This window comes from Theobroma umbraticum, unplaced genomic scaffold, assembly GCF_002168275.2.
Source record: "Theobroma umbraticum cultivar Fairchild unplaced genomic scaffold, ASM216827v3 scaffold_130.0, whole genome shotgun sequence".
Classification (NCBI taxonomy): Eukaryota; Viridiplantae; Streptophyta; class Magnoliopsida; order Malvales; family Malvaceae; genus Theobroma; species Theobroma umbraticum.
The window spans coordinates 3,646,161-3,668,904 of NW_018397264.1; the positions used below are offsets into that span (position 1 = coordinate 3,646,161).

At 35.6% G+C, this 22,744-nt stretch overlaps 3 protein-coding genes and 1 long non-coding RNA gene across 4 annotated transcripts; 2 read left to right on the top strand and 2 right to left on the bottom strand.

Annotated features, from left to right (window-relative positions):
- The first annotated feature begins 6 nt into the window (after positions 1 to 6).
- On the top strand, positions 7 to 1,999 carry LOC110421028 (uncharacterized). The gene is made up of 3 exons (XR_002445606.1): positions 7 to 520; positions 1,188 to 1,364; positions 1,514 to 1,999. It is a non-coding gene; the product is annotated as an uncharacterized LOC110421028 (long non-coding RNA).
- Positions 2,000 to 2,355: 356 nt separating this feature from the next.
- LOC110421027 (Tetratricopeptide repeat (TPR)-like superfamily protein) lies at positions 2,356 to 5,598 on the bottom strand. The gene is made up of 4 exons (XM_021434468.2): positions 5,139 to 5,598; positions 4,131 to 4,343; positions 3,316 to 3,471; positions 2,356 to 2,902 (listed from the first exon to the last, which is right to left on the bottom strand). The coding sequence occupies exons 1-4, from the start codon at positions 5,250 to 5,252 to the stop codon at positions 2,495 to 2,497; spliced, it is 891 nt and encodes a 296-aa protein (XP_021290143.1). The 5' UTR covers positions 5,253 to 5,598; the 3' UTR covers positions 2,356 to 2,494.
- A 2,139-nt stretch (positions 5,599 to 7,737) lies between these two features.
- Positions 7,738 to 10,114, bottom strand: LOC110421423 (uncharacterized). The gene is given in 9 exon segments (XM_089784413.1): positions 7,738 to 7,781; positions 7,871 to 7,948; positions 8,188 to 8,278; positions 8,381 to 8,455; positions 8,545 to 8,633; positions 8,723 to 8,819; positions 9,756 to 9,835; positions 9,837 to 9,876; positions 10,110 to 10,114. Coding segments are annotated over 7 exon segments (390 nt in total). The 3' UTR covers positions 7,738 to 7,781; positions 7,871 to 7,948; positions 8,188 to 8,274.
- A 1,388-nt stretch (positions 10,115 to 11,502) lies between these two features.
- On the top strand, positions 11,503 to 20,960 carry LOC110422147 (Protein kinase superfamily protein). The gene is made up of 13 exons (XM_021435940.1): positions 11,503 to 11,832; positions 12,174 to 12,323; positions 12,598 to 12,768; positions 13,013 to 13,156; positions 13,909 to 14,014; positions 14,168 to 14,316; positions 14,454 to 14,579; positions 14,761 to 14,904; positions 15,776 to 15,863; positions 16,989 to 17,362; positions 18,431 to 18,754; positions 20,267 to 20,497; positions 20,616 to 20,960. The coding sequence occupies exons 1-13, from the start codon at positions 11,599 to 11,601 to the stop codon at positions 20,748 to 20,750; spliced, it is 2,376 nt and encodes a 791-aa protein (XP_021291615.1). The 5' UTR covers positions 11,503 to 11,598; the 3' UTR covers positions 20,751 to 20,960.
- The last annotated feature ends 1,784 nt before the right edge of the window (positions 20,961 to 22,744 follow it).

Sequence of the window (22,744 nt, forward strand, 5' to 3'; positions counted from 1 at the left end):
GAATATTCTGATGTGGGTTTTTTAGGCAATGAACATTTTCTTTAAGCTTTTAGATTTTTTTTGGTTAATTTTGTTAAAATAAATTGCTTTGTGTTATATAATTTGTAATTCTTTTTTGTTAGTTTGAAATTGAATTCTGGGTTCAAGAGGTTATTGTGTTAAGTAACTATGTGTTTGCTTGTTTCAGTGTTTGCATCGGTGTTACAGTTCTTCACTTTCCTTCTCATTTGATACAATTAAACTAAAAAAAAAAATTAAAATTTTCACAAAAGTTACTATAATATATTTCTTTTTATGGGTGATGGTTCGTTGATTATTCATTATTTCAATGTCAATTCTTTTTTTTTGGCACCAGTTAAACAGGCATTGAAAAACCAGTACTTGCTTGCAAAAGAAGAACCATATCGGTTCTACGTGTCTTTTGATTCTTCAATTGTTATCAAATGCTTGCTCATGTTGTCCAGATGTTCCCAAATGATGTTTACCTAGGCGATATCATCGATGCTGCAAAGTCTTTCAGGTTTGTTATTCAGTTTTTCTCACTAAGAGGTTGAATCACAATTTATCATATGTTTATTTTGGCATAAGTGTGCATGTGTAGTGGTATAAGGCTGTTAAAGGGAATATAATTTGTCAGTTTTTATACATAGCAAACCCTAAGTGTGATTTCTTGGAAAAGCAGAAGTCCAATAATGGACTATACACTTTCCTCTTTTATCTTTACTCATATCTTAGTGTTTTACTTTCCAAAATGAAAGTGACCTGCATCTCAACCCTGCTGCTATCTATCCTAAAGACAACCTTACAACCCGATCATATCCATCTATTCATCAATTTGTGGTCCCATCACATGATTTATCTATTAGCAATCAATATTCTTCTTTCAGACATTCAGTCAAAGTTTTTATTGACAGGAAGAGGCTTAACCTGAAACAGCAACCGGCCTTGCTTTCTTTTGGCTCATTTGAACCTTTAACCTGTTTTCCTGGGCAGTCACCATTGATTATAAGCCTAAATTACTCTTGTTGTTTCTGTGCTAAAAGCAATGCTGCTAATATCTAGTTCTGGCCAACTTTTGTTGGGCTGTTTGCAATAATTGTTGTATACACATTTATGTAAAGGTACATTTTTCAACATTACAGGTAGTTCTCTCCCTGAATCATTTTTGTCCCATTTGTAAATGTTAGGCTATGATTTGAATTGCCTTGTTATGGAGCATATATTGAAATGTTGCTGGCAGCTATCCTCTAACTTAAGGGTGCGGGGGACACAGTCTTCATTGGAGTGGTTTGTGGGAAAAGTACAAGACGTGTTTATCTAAGTACTTTGAGGCGATCTATAGTGAAGAGTACAAATAAATCAAGGTGAGATGTTTAGAGAAGCTGATCAGTCTTGCACTTCATTGCCTTTGTCATATAATAGTTTTAATTTCTGTTCACCCTTCAAAAGGGGGAATAGGAAAGAAAATTGCAAAAGTGGAAGCTTTTTTACATTTGCATAATGCCTGATGCAGGCATTCGATCAAGTACTTTTAGAGAGATAAGACAATGGTAGCTCACTGGGTGGGGGAATTGATGCATTCATAAAGCTGTCTCAAAGTTAGCCGCTATCAAAATAATCTCCATTCAATGTTGTATATACTTACTAAAATTTGAAGTCTATGTTCCAAATTCTGAGGAAATCGTTGGTAGAGATATCACCGGGATGAGATCCTGGTACAAGATACATCTCATCATCTGTGGATAAATGTTAGTTATGTTTCTGTTAGTAGCTTTTGTACTAGTGTAATTTTCATTACATAAATCAGTTATGGAGAGAGCCTAGTGATTTGATTATGATAATTGATTTCCACAGTAAGATGTACAAGTTTTGGTTCTCCAGGACCAGATCTCCATTGCAATGATGGGGAAAGTTAAGAGGAAAACATTGTCAAGGGTCATATATATAGTGAAAGGATTAACTGAAGCATTTGTTTTTAATTTATACTAGATATTCTGTCTGCTCGTGAGTAACGGGTTTTGCTTGTTTTCATCACTTTTCCTTTATATTTATCATCACTATTCACGTGCACAACGCTCTTCCAAGTAACTGACACTTTACAGCTCCTCCGATGACTGGCAAACTGATCTAGATCCCTAAATTTCCTTCTTAACAACTTCAGGCTTGAGAGCATCATCTTGTCGTATAACAGTTGTCAAGCTAATCCAGCAATTAAAGCAACAGTTCCCAGTAAAAATCTTGTTATATAGGCCTTTGCTTTAGCAGTTCCTCTTCCAAATTCAACTAGGCCAAACGTGGCGTCCCTTTATAGGGAATATATATATATATATATATATGTGTGTGTGAAGAAATATGTATATACAGTTCCTTTAATTGCTCATTGTTACAAAGGCACTCCTGAAGTTGGTTACTGTCTCTAACATACTCGCTTTCCACAAGCACTAACTTTCCAAACTGACAAAATCCAGATGAAGTATAAACCAACAAAAAAAACTCAACAAGCCAACTGATCTCTGAACGAAGAGATTTCTTCGAAGATAGGAAGCCTCCTTGATCTGTATGGAGCCCATTGGCTCATCAACTGGTCAAGTCCTTCCAGGAAAGCATCTTCTAAATTTAACCCTATTGCAGTTGAAGCTAATGCCATGGGCTGTCGTGACTCGAGTTCCGGTCGCAGCTCCCTCACACGGTTTCTTGTTTTTGGATCACTGGATCCTGGGAGTTTATCCTGTACTACATCCTCAAGAACGGATTCTGCTTCCAAGTAACGTGCTTGTTTGATCAGACACTGGCAAAGGTTGCAAGCCTTGTTGGCATCAGGGTCTATTATCTGAGCTTTACGATAGACTGCTTCTGCTGCTAAATAAGTTTCTTGCTGCATGTAGGCCCACCCCAAGTTTCCCTGTATTACACATTTGTCCATAAAACTTTCAAAATCAACACGGTCAACCCAAAAAGAAGGAAAAAAAAATGCAAATCTCTTAGCAACTATATGCAAGCGATGTGATCTTAATTGCTAACTGAAAAAGATCAAAGAAAGGGGGGAAAACAATCAAACAAATTAGTGGACTTAGTACTTATTCAGTAGGAAAATCTTCCTATTTCAAGCCTAAACATAAAGTTGTATTGCATGTTACTGAAAAACACTAACAGTAAACATATAGTGATGAATTGAGAGCAATTAGATAGCAGAAGAAATTAAAAACAATTTTGCAAAAAGTTATGAATTGAATTTTGTTATTTGCAATCCCAAGTATGCTGAAGAGGTAACAAATGCAGCATTTGACAAATAACTGACTAGAAAAATTTGATTACCAGTATTCTAGAGATCTCCTGCTTGATGGTGACTTGGAACTTCTTGCCATGGGACCGTGCTGTCTTGGTAGGCTTCCCATTGAAGGCCTCACCTTCGTAAATCATTCTAAGCTTTTGCTTAAGTAGTTGTATCTGCTGGTCAATTCTCCCACATTTCTGCTAAATCTATTGCAGGTTAGTATGAAGACTTTATAATAGTATATAAAAAGACGATGAAAGCAGGAAGAAGTTCCCTAAATCTGGAAAAGCTGCGAATTTACCAAAACCTTTTCTTGATTTTTGATGAGATAAAGACTTAATCAAACCACACAATGAAGTGGTTATTACAGTTCTTCTTCACAGAAACAGAGCTTGCAAAAAATTTGTTTCAGGATTTCTGACCTGGAATTCCCTTACTCCAGAGTGTTTAGCTCATTCAAATATCTGCTTGAGAGGGTAACATGACTAGTTTGGCCTTTAGGCCCCACCTCTCACTTTTAAGCTTTTAACTTGATTGATTTTCATGCAATTTTGCTCTAGTGTCTTCTGACTCATTGTGCATATATAAGAGCAGATGTCATGATCAAAACCTATAATTAGTGCCTGTCCTATCACCTTAAAAGTATTTAGCCAGGTTGGCTGCTCCTTAATAATTAGATAGAAAAATGCTTAAATATCAACAATTACTTCAACTCAAAGCCAGGGGATCATTGGTTGAAATTCTATAATGAGCTTCTCTAAATAGCGCTATTATTATATATAAATACTGCCCACACTACAATTAACTTACTTGAAAGCATACAACAAGCACAGCCTCCTGGTTCAATTTGCATTACCTTGTACAAGTCAATGAGGACATTGTCCAGTGATTCCTGAGCATGCTTGGAGCAGCGGTCCCTAAAAGACTTTATTGCTTCAATAGCTTCTTCAGCTCTATCCTGCTGCTTCATAACCACTGCCATGTCTTTAAGTGCACTGTCTATTCTATCTCCCGCATTTATCGCCTTCCAAAACAAAACTATCGCCGCATCTGGATCCTTATCTACTAACTGCAATGCATGGGGAGGATGGCCGGATGGAAAAGAAAAAAAATCACTGCCTAACCTTAGTATAAAAAAGCTTTAGAGACTTGCACAGCAGGCACGCACACACACATATATAACATTAATTTTCCTAATATGTATACAATGATTTGAGAATTTAGCACCTTACCCAACTACACAGCAATCATCAGTACAATCTATGCCTAATTAAATTGAATTAACTGGAAGAAATAGATAAATGAAACTTCACTAATAACTAGCAATTAGTGTTAATAAAAAATCGTTTTTTTACCCAATGAACCAGGCATTCAAATATAGAGCTGCAAAAAGGACCCAAAAAGGGTGGTCTTTTACTGTTTTGTCCTTCACTCTATTCTCATTAATTTGCACCTTTTCTAGCAGGAAATTCCTCAAATACCTTGAACTGGAAAAACAGGACATACTGCAATAACAGCAATTCATGAACAACAAAAACTGAAAATGTTTCGAACATATATACACACACACATTAATAGATTAAAATGAGAGATAATTATGACAGAATTTAACAAAACCCCTGCTTAGTAAATTACTCTCTCATTCAAGGGCTTTTCAGTAATTATTGAAAACCTAAAGAAAACAAAAATTGTAACCGAAGAGGTCCAGGATGAACACCCAAAAAACCCAATAACAAAAAAAAAAAAAACACAAACCTAGCTTTTAACTGCATTAGAGAAGCCCCAGATGATAACCAAATTACATGCACCCATCAAACTCAATGGCGTACGGCATGCAGACGTATAGATATACGTAGATATATACCTGAGCATGTTTGGCTCGAACGTAAGGGCTGTCCCCGGGAGGAAGCTTGTGAAGAACATGATAAGGAGGAGGAGACTGTGGCAGCTGTTTCTCTATCTCTTTTCTCTCTTTCATTTTTTTCTTCTAATTTCAACTTTTTAGGAAAACCAGAAAGAAAAAGGAGAGAGAGGAAAGACTGTTGGAGCTTTGAAGGAGTTTTTTTTCTATGGCAGAACGGAAGAGGAAAAGAGAGACGCAGCTGACCAGTGTACGCTGGAGATTGGGGAGATTGAGATGAACTTGGACGTCGCTTTGTCCAGGTTCATCGTGGTTTCGGGATTTGCTGTCACATTGTTGACGAGATTTGCTTTGCCACGTTTGGGTTCCCGACACTTGGCAGCTATCTATTTCTCGGACGTGCCACATCTTTTTCTTTTCCTCTTCTTTTTGGTTTCGTAAAGACGGTTTTGCCCCCCATCTGTACGTTTCTCTTTTTTTATTATTTCTAGTGTTAAATAACTACTTTTTTTTCATTGGATAAGACAAACTTTCGGTTGATATTTACATTGAGATTAGTTGTTTTTTATTAAAGATTTCAATTGTCTCTTAGTACTTTAATAGTTTAATTAATCGCTAAGATTACCATGAATTTATATATAATGAACTTCTTAAATGGCAAAATATGGATGTAGATTAAAAATTTGGGCTGTGGATCATTAATTCATTAATTGGGTCTTCATTTACGTAAACAATTTGATTGAGGAGGCAATGTTAGTAGAATCTTTTCCATATATTATAACGTATTTTGGAAAAGTAAGTCAAGTTTTAAATTTTGTAACCATGGTTGGTATTATCGAACATAAATGCATATAATATTATTTGTAGTCAACGATAGCCCCTCACTTTCCTTGTGTTTGGTTCAGGTTGCTAGCTTTCAATCGATATTCACGCATGCACAGCTTCTTAAAGAATGTCCTTCCTTCCTAAGGAACTCACCTAACTCAGATTAATTCCACGTCATTTTCTTATAAACTTTGGTCTGTTTTGCTTTTTCAGGCCACAATGTTATAAAAAAAACCAAACGCTTTCACATTTTATTTGCTTTGACTTCAAAGACAGAAATTACGGATGAGAAGAAGGTCCTAATTTTTCAAAGTATGATAGAGCAAGCCTGCGCCATTGGTTTGCTCCACAGTAGCTGCCATGGTGTGGGTCTTGCCTACTTTTGCTTTTGGTTGGTGGGTTACGAGTGGTAATCTCGATTCCTCACGAATCCATCACCATGTACACTATCAGGGTCCAAATACACTTGCTGGTTTACCAAAGAAAAATAACCCACCTTTAAGCCACCTTGAATACATTACTAATGGAAAAAGAAGTTTCTTCGATGTCGATTTAGTTGATTACATTGTTTGGTCACATCACTCTAGTATGCATCTTGCTATGTTTGATGAGATAAATAACTGAAAATGAAGCATCACAAGCTCGAAGCAAGTATATACATTTCCTCCTTTTTAGCTCCAGCTGAAGCGTCTATTTCTACAGAAACAAGGGGTAATGTTTGCCTTTCATTCCTGGCCCCTTGTTAATCTGAAGGGGTATCATATCAAAAGCGTGAGGAAACGTGTCTTGTTGTGATAGATTGCAACTTGCAAAGGCTGTTAACCAAACCCTGCTTTATCAACGAGCACATGGCTTCAATCTTGTATTTATTGGCTTTGGACACAATCACTCCACAGAAGAGAGAGGGATAGAGATTTCAAAAGGCATATATAAATTTAAAAATAGACTATAACTACGAAGAGTGGCAGAGGCAACAGATTACAGCATATTAAAACCCCACTAACAGCCCTTAACAGGACAGAAGCAACCGAGAAAATGCTAATGACTTCCTAAATCCATATCATATAGAAAAATAAACTGATACGAGGAAGATGTAAATGTTTTGATGCTTCTAACAGCCAACAAGAATTTCCTCCCAACAACTGTAGGCCGTCCAGCTAAAGAGCTAACCATTAGTACAATCCCACTATTAAGCTTGCTGTCCACGACCATGTCCACGGCCACTGCCCCATCCTCATCCACGACCATTGCTTTGCCCTCCACCCCTGCCTCTTCCATACCCACCTGTAGATAACAAAAATTGTTGTAAGCAATAAAAATGAAAACATTCATCATTGGATGGAAAAGCATGCATTCTCAGATCCAATATAAATCACGAAACATGACACGCCTCAGTCCTTTGGGAAACTGTTATCAGCTTAAAATTTTAATGTAGGTAGGCATCATGCCACTAACTGCAAACATTTGGGATAAGGTGCTAGTTGGCCAACATGTGGACCACAACCAGATTGCAATATATGTTCGCTATGATGAGATATATGACAAAAAAAAAATCTAATGATAAAGCAAATAGCCACCTAGCTCCGTTTATGTTGAGGAATAGGTCAAACTTAGTGCTCTTTTCTAGTTCTATTGAAAAAAAATATGATTTATCAAACGGGAAGAATGATACTTAAGCAAGATAATAGCGCAAGCACGTACGCTGTACAAAAATAGAAAGCGAGGCATGTGGTTCTCCTATATGCAAAGCCAACTTACCACGATAACCCCAACCTCTGCCTCGTCCACCTCCTCGCCCCTGATTCCAATAACCACCATTCTCTGCCAGCAAACTAGTTTAGTGATCAAGCAGCACAATCAAGCAATGTTGCAATAGTAAACACCAAGGCTGGCATCAATGGAACTTATACCTGGATAGTTCCTGTAACCGGTCCTGCCCCATCCCTGTCCTCTCCCTCTACCATGAATTCGTACTCGTCCATATGAATCTGGATGGTGAATGCATTGAGAATTTAAATAAACAAAAGCAATTGCAAATAGGTTGCTCTAAAGAGAGTAAGAATTCAATTTATTAGAGCTTCATGTTAACATACATAAACAAAATATGGATTGCAATCAAAGCCATCATCACAAAAAATTATAAAACACAGTTTAGGATCTTCACATTTAATTGTTGTTATTATTATTCAAAAAGAAAGAAAGAGGAAGAAAATGCTAAATTCATCACCTTCAATAACTCAGTTACGGGCACATGCATTTGCTTTTGCTGTTGCTAAGACTGATATTGGTTCAGCTGGTCATGAGATGGAGCTTGCTACCTGGAAATAAAACATTTTCCAACAATGTTAGATCTTAACATAGAGGTATGATGCTGGCAATATATTTGGCCATAAAGAAAAAGAAGTGGAAAACCTAAATACCCAGGAAATGATTTGTTTAGCTCTTTGCTTGACAGAGAAATTGAAATAAGGGACACTTGGTGAGTCATCTCCAACCTGCACAAACCATTTTAAACAAGAATTATAAATGCACTTCAAGAAAGATGAATTACGAGGACAAAACATAAGCATATCTGAAGTCATACGGAACAAGCCCTTCTTCCATCGGCTCCAACATATCAGTTATGCTCATTGAACTTATGGAAGTTTCCTGATGCAGCCGAGGGATTCTCTTCTGTTCGGAAAATCATAAGATGATGGTCAGCATGATTGTCCATTTCAATTTTCTAAATGCGAACTGGAAAAGGAATGCAATCTTCTGACCTTTATGATCTCTGCAATGGCCACCGTTTTGCTTATTGCCTGTCCCATTGCCTTTAGAACAATCTCCCCTACCTGTTTCTCCTGAAAAAGGAAAAAGCTTCGAAAGTTGAAAAAAATGAAAGATCTACATCCCCCCAAAAGTGCACATTGCAAGACATAAACTTCTTTATCAACAATCCAAAGGAAAAAAAAAATCAGCAGCAAGGTGAATGACCAGCATATGACCAGTTATGAAAAAGAAAATAAAAACAGGGCAATAGAATCAATATACCATTTACAAACTTGTTACTAGACTCCTTTAAGTCTTCTATGTAACTTAATAAGAAAATATCACAAGGATGTAGTGGTAGAAGCACTTTGGAAGGTTTGCTCTTCCCATCCCTACTCTTCCTTTACACTCAGTTTTGCTTTCTTATTGGCTTCAGTTTGTGTTTCTATTTTTCATTATCTTCATTACCAGTTCCATGAAGCACATGGTTCCTATTACTGGAGTTTGATTTTATTATCCTCAAACAATGGGGAAACAAAAACTGCTGATGCAATCCAACAAGGAAGCCTGCCAAGATTAGGAGCATCTAAATACTAAAAGAATCATGGAAAATGCAGTAATACTCCACTTTGCATCTAACTACACCTATCCGACAGCTCTTGTTTACAACTAGTAAAACGTAGGCATAAATAAACTTATTCAGGAAGCTGTGAACCATGGATTAGACATCACCCCTCCAACACGAATTTTAACAAAGACTCTACCAACAATCAAACTTCCCAAATTGACAAAAATAAAAAAAAGGCTACACAGCTAACTTAAATGTACCTTAAGTTAAAAACTTGGGTCTTCCTTGCATTATACAATATCATTGATTCTTTTTTGCCAGGGACTTACAATCAAAAGAGACAGACCTGAAATGAAAAAATTACTCTTTTATTCCATAAATAATGCCCATAATATCAAAACCCCATATAAAATATTAAGAAAAAATAGCTAACCAAAAAAAAAGGGGAAGAGAGACTTTTTTGGGGTAATAGCTGCAGGACAGAAATGACATAAGAAATGTAGTTCCTAATAACACCTTGAGCAGTGATTCTGATTTCATTCTCATTGATGGGGTTGTTCAGGCCTTGGCTTCTCTACTATTTGGTACCTGTACACACTTTTGGGTAAATTATTGTGAAAGGCAGGGGCTTTATGGGTATTTAAGTGCTGTGCTAGGGGTTAGGGTGGCACGCAGGCCGAAGGAGGAAAAAAAAAATTGAAGTTAAAACCTAAGAAAAAGCCAAAAAACAAAAAGAGCAGTCTGGTCTGGAAATTCCAAAACAGAAGTGGGAACAAAAATCGTCCCTTCATATGTGGTCCTGGAGAAAACTAAACTAGTTTCCTTTTGACCCCATACTTATGACACGTGGCACTCCAGAACTTTAAATAAATAAAAATAAAAAATCATCGACAAAAAACTGTCCACAAGATTTTAAAGCCCCCCACAAAATAATTATTTCTTTTACTACACTAAAATGTAAAATGCTGTGATTAATAAATAAACTATTACTAGTATTTATTTTTTATTAAAATAATTAATAACAAAGCATATGGGTTCTAAAATTTTGCTAAGGTGTCTTTCTTGGATTTTTTTTCCACAAAACGTATTTAATTAATAAAAAAATGAATTGCACCTTAAATAAATCAAATGATAATATGAATTGCACCTTAAAGAGACATGATGGGGTACTTTTTTTGGGCCTGGTTTAGTCATTAGTGAGCAAAATGGGATGAAAGATTCAAGTTTGAATAACTGAGCATTAAAAACAGATTAGACTTTTAATCATGCCCCAACCCTACCAGTAATGACTGAAATCTAGACTAATGTAAATGTCAACCACTTGCTTTGCCTCTCAAGTGAACCTTTTCAAGGATAGGAAAGAGTTCCTTTGGATCTTGGCATTTTTGGACCAACCTTGATTAGTGTTTTTATTGTATTATGAGTTATCATAATTATATATTCACCACAATTTGATGCAAAGACAACACGTGTAGAAGTTAGGTAAGATGAGTAAGGGAGGAAAAAGTTATCTTCTCCAGGTTCTTTCTGTCATTATCTTCCATTAATGAAACATATGATGTATGCATGTTTATATGGTAATTTTTAATTATATGTTCTAATTTAAGTTATTGATTTTATAATTGAGATGATATAAAATTATGCTTGAGTAATTATCTAATTGAAAATTGTCTTATCTATTGTATTTATATATGTAAAAACCTTTAGCTATTTATGAAAATATTCTGTTTTTTGAGGTCAAACGACATAAGTTTTAAATTAAAAGAGAAATCATACAAGCTTGATTCAAGTGATCTGAGTTGGGAATAATGAAATAAAGTTTCAATAAATTACTACTCCAGATATTTACTAACGTATATTGATGTTTTGTATTTTTTTTAGTTGTAACAATATTTTTAAATTAAAAAATAGCAGCTGATTTCCTAAAAAAGATTTAAGCCGTAAACAAAAAATTAAAAAAAAATTGCATTTTCATAATGGTGTGCTGATAAGCCAAGCAAGAAAAAGAATGAAAAACGATTTTCACAACAGAGAGGCAGACGCCAACCCGCGAGAAACCAACGGTTAATAATTTATGACATGATAAAGAATGTGTATAATAATATTTAAAAAAAAGAGCCTTCCTGGCACCACCTTTTGCCACGTGTTCCTCCAAGGGCCAGACTCCCTGAACTTTGTTTTCAAAAGAAGAAAACACGCGTTCAATGCACCCCTTACCTCTTTTCAACTCAAGTCTTCTGCTTCAGAGCTCTCTCTGAAAGTCTTCATTTTTTGAATTTTTTTTCTCTAGAAAGAAGTTGTTTCGTAGTCGATTCCGCCATGGACGTAGCAGCGCCGCGGCAGCTCGTCTACTGTGGAATCGACCCCGTCCGCTTCTCTGTCCCGCGCTCCAACAGAGTTTCTATTCGTACTCGAACAAGACCGGTTCTTGCCGTCGCAACTGAATCGAAGCCCGCTGGTAATGGGCCGTCCCGGCCCTCTCCTTCAAAAAACAACGTCAACGGCTCCTCGCAGTCGCCATCATCTAAAAAATCCGTAAACGGAGCTTCCACGGTAAAAAAAAATTAGGTTCATATTACTTAAAAGTATTTGTTTTCGTTGAAATGAGATTGATTTGATTAGGTGAACTTTATGTGGTTGCTGAGAAAGTGAAGGAAATTGAAAAGGAAAATTTAAGTTTAAGTATTCTTTTTTTTATATTGTATTATTAAAAGTTATATTTGATTCAATCACAAGTTGCCACGTCATTCGAAATTAGTAATAAGTAATATTTTATTTTATTTTTTTATGAGACGCCATATCAAATATGAATTCCTCTATGAATTGGTGTATCTTTTTTGGTTAATGGTATAGTATTCGTTTACTTGTTGCTTTGATGATAATTGAACTAGCAGAGAATGGGAGAAGTTTCACAGGAAATAAAAAGAGTGAGAGCGCAAATGGAAGAAAATGAACAATTGGCTATACTAATGAAAGGACTTCGTGGCCAAAATTTGCGGGATTCACAGTTTGCTGATGACAACATTCAGCTTCGGCTCGTTGAGGTAAAATGCAGTTTTTGTAGCATATATATGTTAAGTTTGACTTCTCTATTTTGGTTCTCTTAATGTGATGTTTTTAGCACATAGGACAACCCGTTTCATTTTTGAAAATTGGAATAGTTACAGGGCTTTTGAAAATTGTAATGAACTTAAGGGCAGGTATATTGATGCTTTAGTGGACAAATTTTTGGCACTTGTGGTTTCTAGCTAGTGTGCTATTTCTTTACTACACTATATTGTTGGCTGGTCATGTATCAATCATTTTCTGGTTACATAGGTTGATGAAAGCAGTGAGTTCTTACCTTTGGTATATGATCCGGCTAGCATCTCTGCATACTGGGGAAAACGGCCTCGTGCTGTTGCAACTCGAATTATACAATTACTATCTGTTGCTGGGGCTTTCCTCTCACGTCTGGCTTTGGATGTGATAAACAAGAAGGTCAAAGAGGTGAATACTTGATGCTCTGTCCCCTACTTCTGAGATTTTGATATTTTGTTTTGATATCTGGATACCCAAAGTGTCATAAATTTTCTCAAAGGTACCGTATCTCTTTGGTGTTCATTCTTTGAAGAATTTGGGCTACCTCAAACGTGCGTGTGTAAAACATGAAGCATGATTGTGCTAGTTTGACATCTTTTTGTTGTTCAAATTTGATTATCTGCTTTTTAATTTGTTTGTATTTTATTATCAGAATGAAGTTGCTAGAGCTATTGAATTAAGGGAAATCGTTACCTCTTTGGGCCCAGCTTATATAAAACTTGGGCAAGCATTGAGCATTCGACCAGATATACTTTCTCCTGTTGCAATGACTGAGCTGCAAAAGCTTTGTGATAAGGTAAAGTTATCACATAAAAATTTCTTCATTCTTTCCCTTTTAAAGTTATTATATTCAATCAGATCGTTTCCTATGCCACAAAGTTGTTCAAAATATTTAACTTATCAGGAGTAAAGAAATTTAATTCTTACATGTCACCGTTTTAATAGAGATGGATGATGTGAGAAAAGGTCTGCAATTTTGATCTGATGCCTGTTTTTAGTTCTAATGTCAGTGTCTTTTGGCCTGCCATATAAGCCTTAATTGTTGTCTTGTGATTGGGATAGTTGAGCTCCTCTCAAATAGCCCCTACCTCAAAAATACCTTAGGTAGATCACATGACTTGTTGGACCAGAATTGTCTATATTATTGGATAGACTTCAAACGTGACAAGAAATTTATTTTAGTTTATTTGAATGCTATATCAGTTGGTAAATAGTAGGTTTTCGAAATTGGTTTTGATGGAGCAGGGCCTTCTTGATATGTCTCTGCCAACTTTTCATCCTTTATTTTACAATTCACAAACTTAAGTTTGTTGGGGGAAATTTTTTTTTAAAAAAAGGAGAGTTTGTTGGGGGAAAATTACTCTTAAATAATCATATGACAGGGAGCTTAACTTGAAAGGCTTTTTTCTCCAAACATGCAGCATATTCCATAAGGTGGATATTACTAATCTTGTTAGCATTAATACATCTATTTATAATTTTTCTTGGGAGGGGGAGGAGAATGTTAGTCTATTTCTATAACTGACTTGTTTTTGATGATATGTGAAGGTTCCTTCATTTCCAGATGACATAGCAATGGCTCTTATTGAAGAGGAACTTGGTCAGCCATGGCAAGAAGTCTACTCTGAACTTTCTTCTTCACCAATAGCTGCTGGTAATCTCAGCTTGAATATATGTTGCATATGACAAACACACACACATGCACATTTTTATTTACATTATGTGCATAATTTAAATAGCTTTTTTCTGCTATTCCAACTATAAATATTTTAACATGCTTATAATTGTTGTGGGACATCTGTGGCAGCATCTCTGGGACAGGTATATAAGGGACGCTTGAAAGAAAATGGAGATCTGGTGGCTGTCAAAGTGCAGAGGCCTTTTGTTCTTGAGACGGTGACTGTTGATTTGTTCATTATAAGGAACTTGGGTCTGGTGCTTCGGAAGTTTCCTCAGGTATATAATATTGCTGTTGCCAGTTAGCTTTTTGTCAAAACTTTTTCCTTCTTATAAAGGGGCACCTCTAGTATTGATGGCCATATTAGTGATAATTTCTCTTGCTTTGCCTACTTGATTTCCCTTATCCATTCCAGATCTCTGTAGACGTGGTTGGATTGGTTGATGAATGGGCTGCTCGGTTTTTTGAGGAGCTAGATTATGTTAATGAGGGTGAAAATGGATCACTCTTTTCTGAAATGATGCGTAAGGACCTACCACAGGTTAGTGGTACCTTCTGAACTTGTATCTTTATCATGTCTGGGGCAGTCACTGCAGATTTTGGTGAACGCAGTCTGGTTATGTCATTCTGGTTAAAAGAAGTTATTTTTCATGTTGTTCTTTTTAATTAGTTTCTTAAGAATATCAAGAGAAATCAGTTGATGGTTAAATTTTGTTTTTCAGGTTGTTATACCAAGGACCTACCGCAAATATACATCAAGAAAGGTTCTTACTACAGAATGGATTGAAGGAGAGAAGCTATCACAAAGTACAGAAAGTGATGTTGGTGAGCTGGTCAATGTTGGAGTGATATGCTACCTAAAGCAGGTAATGTACTACATATATGCTCATCCTAGTTTATGTCTAACGGAGATGCACTACATATATTCTCATCCCAGTTTATGTCTAATGGAGATAAGTCAAGATTGGTTCTCTTTTACTTTTTTGAGGAGTCTTCAATGTGAAACTTGACTCTCATGTAATCTTTTCTTGGGTGCATTTTGCTTTGGTACTTGTCATCACTTTTTTGGTTAATTAGTACTGAAATGGGGTTAGTTGCCTTCAGCAGTTAAATATGTGATATTTCAACTTGTTGATGATAAGAAAGATGATAGTGCAGGGGTTGGTGGCAGAAATTTCATAGTATCATAGTGGCAGTACTGTCAAAATATTTTGAAATTTAGGACTGTTATTTGCTTCTGCTTTATTTGAAAAACCTTAAACATTTCCTTAGATATTTAATCCTATGTGTTCATTTGGTAACTTTTTGCAGTTAAATGATAGTTGTAAAATTCATTGCTTTCAATAGAGCTAGTTGTATTGAGGATAGGGAAGGAATCCGCCATATATTTAAAAATGTTTTTATGGAAAGAGAAGGCTAAGTTTAACTTTCTTTCTTTTTCCGTTTGAATATTCAGGAGCCAATATCTAATGTTAAGGCCTTTTGTCTATATTTAATGTGTTAATATGTGCATTGTTTGTGCACAAGTATCAGTCACTAGCACTAATAATATGTCATCTTCTTCCTTATTGTGCTTACCAATTGTTTCTGGACATGCAATTGCAATCAACAGATGGTGTGACTATCCACCACCTAGGTCACGAGCATTTCCTTGTTTTAGATAATTGATTGTTCTACATCAGAAAAGCTCTGAATTTTATTATCTAATTTATGTGACTTATCCCATTTTGATTTCAGTTGCTTGATACCGGGTTTTTCCATGCTGACCCACATCCTGGGAATTTGATCCGCACTCCTGATGGGAAGCTAGCCATACTTGACTTTGGTAATAATATATTCCTTAGCTTATGGTGCAAAAGATCTTCTTTCAACATGGTTAATGGCATCATATAGATTGAGTTACTTCTTTGTGAATTTAGACCTGTGCCCTTAATTATGGTTAATGCAGCTGTTTTGAGCTGTTGTTCCCCTTCCAGTTATAAAAGATTCTCTAGATTAATGATGAAGTGTTTTTCTTTCCCTTCTGTATCTTCTCGTGCCAGTAGACCCAGAAATGGTGTCCTTAATCTAATAGAGAACAGCAGCTAGCTGTTCTTCAATACAAGCTTGAGTAGTCAACAGTGCTTGCTTTCAGAATTACCGCTTAAAGTTTAAAGCCAGAAAAAAAAGAGTATCATGGTGGCTTTTGAGCACAAACTTATCCTTTTGGGGCCATTCATCAGATCTATTACCTAATTCTACATTTCATTAGTTCAAATGGAAACTGATTTTCATAGATGAGAATGTTTGAATTTGTGCTCAGTGTTGGGTTCCTTCTATTTTCGATGCAATATATATGAGCTGCCAAGAAAATGTCATTTGAGGACAGAAAGAAAACTTCTGTACTTCCTGACTTATTGTGGCAATCAAAACCACAACAACAGCATTGAACTCTCTTAATTAAGCTTTAACCCAAGTGCCTTTATGTGGACTTTTGGATTTTAGAAGTCCTACAGGTCTGTTTGTGGAGCACAACAGAAGCATGTTTCTTTTAAGTATAGGAGACATTGCCTGATTCAGCTATAAAATAATTGCTGCTTGTACGTAACAGTAAGTTAAACCAGCATTTCTTTCCAATGAGCAACTCTTAAGTATAACCATTATTTCTGATGATCTATTTAAGCAATAAAATTTGATTGACTTTCTATGCAACTTATCAGGTTTAGGACTTTTGATTCAGCAAATTTTTGAAAATTCATTTAGTGAACCTTCAATGTAATTGGGTTGGGTTGAGCTGAGTTGAGTGATTTTGATATATGGTTGTCTTTCAACAATGGTTTAGTAGTTCTCTTCCTAAACCATAGACATCATGCTGGTCATGCATATAAATGCTAAACTTTACTATGAGAATACTGTCTTTTATTCATCAGCTTTATTTTATAGATTGTAAAGTTTGCTTATACTGTAACAGGTCTTGTCACAAAATTAACTGATGATCAGAAGTATGGAATGATTGAGGCGATTGCTCATCTTATTCACAGGGACTATGCAGAAATAGTTAAAGATTTTGTTAAACTTGATTTTATTCCTCAAGGGGTTAATTTGGAACCCATCCTGCCTGTTCTGGCAAAGGTTTTTGATCAGGCACTTGAGGGTGGGGGTGCAAAAAACATTAATTTTCAGGAGCTGGCGTCAGATTTGGCACAGATAACATTTGATTATCCATTTAGGATACCTCCTTATTTTGCTCTTATAATTAGGGCAATAGGGGTGTTGGAAGGAATAGCTTTAGTGGGGAATCCCGATTTTGCTATTGTGGATGAGGCTTATCCATATATTGCTCAGGTATGAATATGCTGTTGTTGCAGATGTATCTTGAAATGAATTTGATTTGTCATTGTAATGATGACATGAAATAATGCACTGGCCATTTTGTTTTGAATTTTCTGATGACTAATTAGCTGGTTGCCTGATTAATTAGTTTTATGTTTAGTATATGAATGAGGGTCTAAAAGTGCTTCTAGGATGACAATGTTTATATATATATATATATATATATATATGTTAGGTCAATGTCACTTGTCTTAAGGCCTATTATTGAGTTTCGTGCCTCCTGGTGACGGTTTCAAGCCTAAAGGGTATTTGGTCCTCTGGTTGAAATTTTGAAGCATTGAACATTTACATTTTTGTTTGACAAATAAGAAAAAGAAGAATGAAGAAGACATTTGAAGTCACTCTGTGTTTCTGCAAAATTTTAAATTTATTACTTGAAATCATTTCTTTGGTTTCTGATAGACCAGTTGTTGTATGCTTACAGTCAATGCCACTACGTAACTTACTTAGAAAATGTAGTCAGATTACACTTTGAAGCTCGTCTTGAATTGTCGTAAATTATGTCAAAAGAAACAAAAGAATTGTCTCAAATTATTAGTATTTTTAGAAAACCTTGGTCTGACAACATACCAAAACAACATAATTTTCTATGTCATTAAGCTGATGGTAAGAAAAGGAAAAAGTGAAGGCAAAAAGTGGCAGGTGAGGAGGTGTTGAAAAGATTTAGTAGCCAGGGACATTTGGGGACTTAGTTTTAGATAGGCTGAAATGATGTAAAAGAATCCACATGACCAACCCAAAAACCAAAGTATTTAGATAGGATTGAAGCTTTCTTGAGTTGAGCAAGATGGAAGAGCGTTTTGCTCATGGTGTTGTGAAAACCAATTAACATTTTATGACCACATTTCTGAATTGTGAGCCATCTGTTTTTGAGAATAGTTTGTGATCATAACATCATTTTAAAATTCATTGTGTGACTGCAAAGATTCTTGCTATTGCTGTTGTGCTTTCTCTTAATAAATGGTCAACATTTTCCAGAATATAAGTTTTTCATGTCATTATATTCCTGCTATTGTTCAGAGGCTCCTCACAGATGAATCTCCACGGTTGAGGAATGCTTTGCGTTACACAATATATGGGAAATCTGGTGTTTTTGATGCTGAAAGATTCATTGATGTCATGCAAGCCTTTGAGAATTTCATTACTGCAGCAAAAAGTGGAGGTGGAGAGAATTTGAAAGGGGATATGGCTGAACTTGGCCTTCTACAAAATCAAGCAGCTATTACATTCCCTAGATTTCTACCAAGTGAATCTCAGTCAAATCAGCCTATTCAAACAAGAGCAGCCTTAGCATTTCTGCTGTCTGAGAAGGGAAACTTTTTCCGAGAATTTCTTCTGGATGAGGTATTTTTGAATCTTATATTCAAAAGAAAAAAAAATGTTATCTGTTGGCTAAAAATAGTGCCTCTATTCCCCATTAAAGGCAGAAGCATATTCTTTTTAGTCTCTTGAATGCACTTATCTTTTCATCTTAATAGTTCTTAGTACTGTTTAATTGTCCTTACCTTGTTAAAAGAATTATATCTACATTTGATATTAGTTCAATCATGTCAAAAGAAGGACCTCTTAGAGCCAGTCTTTGGCCAGAAGGTGACAAAATCTGCTGCAATGCAACCCATTCCTCTTTGGCTTTCCTTCCTATCTAGAACCCTCGAAATTTCCTTAATAATTCTTTTTCCCAAATGATTTTATACCTCCAAAAGGTTTCTGTTGGGATTTTTGCTGAGTCATATGTATGCTTAGAGACAGTGCAGGAAAAAATGCCCCCTCCTCCCATAATCCTTGAGAAGAGCCGGAATTAATTTTCCTCAGTTCAAATAGAAAATAGTACCATTTCCTGCTACAGCTGTTTACTCTATAATAAGAAATTGTATTTTGGAATATTTGAGCCCTTGACCCTTTGAAATCTTTTGCCCACCGCAACATGGAGGCACATGTATAGATGGTGTTTTTAATGTATTTAGTAACTGAATGGAATAGACTTTTTCATACAGTTGAAGTTGCCTCAAAGGTATTATTTATTCTAATTTGAACAAGGCTTGTTTTGCCCCTCAATCATCTATGCAAAATGTCAACCCTGCCTCCTTTTGTGGTACAATCTTTTTCCTCAATACATCAGATCACATCAACTCCTAGATCATGCAACTCATTTCAAAACAAATTCTTCTTGCTTGCAAACTTGTAAGTCTCCAAGGTTTATTGTTCTTCAAAGATCTAAAAACAGCATATGATCATAAGAAGGATAATCTTGGTGTTGAATACTTGACCTATTGAAAAAAGATTATAGTTTCCACAGTTTTTTATCCTTCTTTCATGTATAGTTAGTAATTGATCAAGTTTACAATGATTTTAATGGCCATTATACTCTGTCTTCACAGTCTATTCCTTTCATCATTGCATTAGTTTGATCTATTATAACTTACAAGCACATTCTTAAAATCGTGTGGAAATAATAGAACAAGTATTATTGTGTGCTACACATTTTCTTTTAACTAGTTGCAAGTTTGCTTGTGTTCTTACGTAGCCTCTCCTTCTTTCTCTTTTGGTGTGTGGTTATATAGTTACTTCACCTTTTCACTGTCCATGCTGGTTCTGTATTCATTTTTGTACAATCTAGTTATTATGTTTGCTCTTTTGACAATTCTGCTCAATTCGAACAAAACTTGCACGCTCCTTTTTGGTGTGAGGTTGGGTAGAAGGATGCTCAAATATCTAACTAATGATAGCTTCCATGCCAACAGGAGTCTCCAAATCTCAACGTTGAAGACTCCCTACGGCATTCTAGCTTATCATTAATAAAAACTCATCTTTCAAAAAAAAAAAAAATCTAACTAATGTTTCTGGTGTGCTAAGCAGATTGTGAAGGGCATTGATGCACTTACCAGGGAACAATTAGTTCAACTAATGTCTGTGTTGGGAGTCAGAAATGCTGCCCCCGTGTTTAGCATGGTTCCTACAGTTGGACCATTCAAGCCAGCAGGACTATTGCCTTCAATGACCGAGGAGGACAAAATTATATTGAATAATGTTCAAAAAATTGTTGAGTTCTTAACAGCAGGAAGTTCAATATCAGCCACATCAAATCAGGTACTCCAAAGTTTCTCTTTTAATTAAATTTAACTATATATGGAACTTCTCTCCTTCTGAATTAGAGATTGTGGTCTTCATGTCTCATTAACTGCTTTTATTCTGTTGACATCTACAGGGTGTAAATGTTGCTCAGGCTGTCCAAGAGTTGCTTCCATTGTTACCAGGCATATCAGCCAGGGTGCTTCCCGAGGTGATTAGCAGGTTATCATCTCGGGTATTAGCACGCCTAATTCGCGATACATTTTTGTAATCACCTTTGAGATAGTCCAACTTCTTTCCTCAATTGTGTATATACTTATATAGGAATATAATATATAAAATGTAATATAATCACATGCCTCTGCATTTCCTACCGCTCGGGGGTCGATTCACAACGGATTTACCCCAATTTCTTCGTGCATCGGTTCTATGGGACGCTGGTCTTCCTTCATAAAGGTAATAAATATCAAATGAGATCCTATTTCCAGTTTTCAGGCCGTTGCCGTATAGGAGAGTCCTTTCTTTGTTGCAATTTTTGGTTTGACTCTTAGTCAAGCCCAAGAACGACAAACCAACGGAAGAGAAGGTTTCGGGTTTCACTTTCAATGGCAGTTATCTTAAGAGTCCAAGGCTGTGAACCTGTTTCACCCTCAAATTGGGTCAATTCAGAAAAGGTTTTGATGACGATGATGCATATCATTTATAGACAATGCTGCCTGCCAAAATTATTATTATAATGTAAAAAATTAAAAACCTTAATAAATAAGAAAAGGAATATTAAGACGGAGTAAGAATATATTATTATTATTATTATAGGTGTTTAATGTCCAAAATTGAAGCCAAAAGCCATTCACTTATCCGAAAGGAATGCAGGAAAAGTGAAATGCCAACATTAAATGCATGACATCAGAGATCATGTTCATGAGATGCCCGTCCACCATGTGAAACACCAAGGCAGAATAATATCCTAGTGATTTGGTTCATTTTCAAAGGGAAATTAGTGTGGATTTCTCAACCATATTTACACTTAAAAGCTTACAAAATAGAATCTCTTTAAGTTCAAATTCTGTTCTTTCAATTATAAAAAATATATATATATATTAATTAATTAATATCCTTTTAGAACAAAATGAAAAATCTTTATTTTATAAATTACTGTTAATATTTTTTAAATAATGCTAATTATTTTAATCGATAAAATGTGTATAATTTTTTTTAAAAAAAATGATAAGATAGCTTCTATTAATAAAGCGGAAACAAAAGGAATTTTCTTGACAAAAATATCTTCAAAATGTGTATAACTAATCGATTATCGTCTTATATATATCTGTAAAATAAAAAAATCGTCAATAATTACTAATAACAATTGAAATTATTAATTTTTGCAATGAATCTAGCTTCAATATCTAATACAGGGAAATGTGCAAACTTAGACAGGATCTATACCTATATTCGACGGTGATGTCACTGCAGGTAGAATCAGCTATATAGCTATAGCTTTACCAGTGATGGGAACGAAGTCGACATCAAAGTTTCTTAATAGATGCGTTTGGCATCAATTTCCTTCCCGCCTACCGAAATTCCAAAGTGGATCATTACCATTTTCAACTGGAACAAAATTTTGGCTTTAATTTATAAGCCATTTTGCAGCAGGGGATCTTGCCTGAGGCAGGGGTAGGTCTTATCACACAAGCCTTTGATCTGGTTGGTTTGGCATCACCACTTTCCGCCTCAGCACAACTTCCTGGAATTCTTACACAAGATACCCCATGGCGCTTTTAAATATTATGGGAATATTGTTAAGGAAAAATGAAAAGAAATTCTTGTTGGTGAAGCTCTCTGTTTTTGTTCCAGATCCTCGCAGCCATGCATGTCAAATGCAGCCTGATTTCAATACATCACCCTTGTTTGTGGCCAACCTTACTGGTCATCTCGTTTTCCCGAATGTCAGCAGCCAACCAAGATAATAGTAGTACTGAGTAAAATCACCATGCATGGTTGAAACCGTAACAAATTGATTGATGTCGGTTTCAGGTTCAACATAAGCATTAACCAAGTACTTGAACTGCACTGTTCTAGACAAATTTGGGAGGATGAAACCAAATTACCAACACAAAGACCCACATCAATTTTATGAATAATCAGTGGTAAAATGGTTGACTTGAACAAATTGGTAGATCATATATACATCCTTTATTTCGATTCTTTTTTACACATGAAAATACAAATACAAAAACACTACTTGTGATCAGCTTACAAAGTTGG

Excerpts from the sequence above, each read along its gene's own strand:
- LOC110421027 (XM_021434468.2), bottom strand. The coding sequence starts at position 5,252 with ATGAAAGAGAGAAAAGAGATAGAGAAACAGCTGCCACAGTCTCCTCCT. Across the intron at positions 4,344-5,138 it reads TTCGAGCCAAACATGCTCAG|TTAGTAGATAAGGATCCAGA; the intron begins GTATATATCTAC and ends CATGCATTGCAG. Across the intron at positions 3,472-4,130 it reads TCCTCATTGACTTGTACAAG|AAATGTGGGAGAATTGACCA; the intron begins GTAATGCAAATT and ends TAGATTTAGCAG.
- LOC110422147 (XM_021435940.1), top strand. The coding sequence starts at position 11,599 with ATGGACGTAGCAGCGCCGCGGCAGCTCGTCTACTGTGGAATCGACCCC. Across the intron at positions 15,864-16,988 it reads GCTAGCCATACTTGACTTTG|GTCTTGTCACAAAATTAACT; the intron begins GTAATAATATAT and ends ATACTGTAACAG. Across the intron at positions 17,363-18,430 it reads CTTATCCATATATTGCTCAG|AGGCTCCTCACAGATGAATC; the intron begins GTATGAATATGC and ends GCTATTGTTCAG.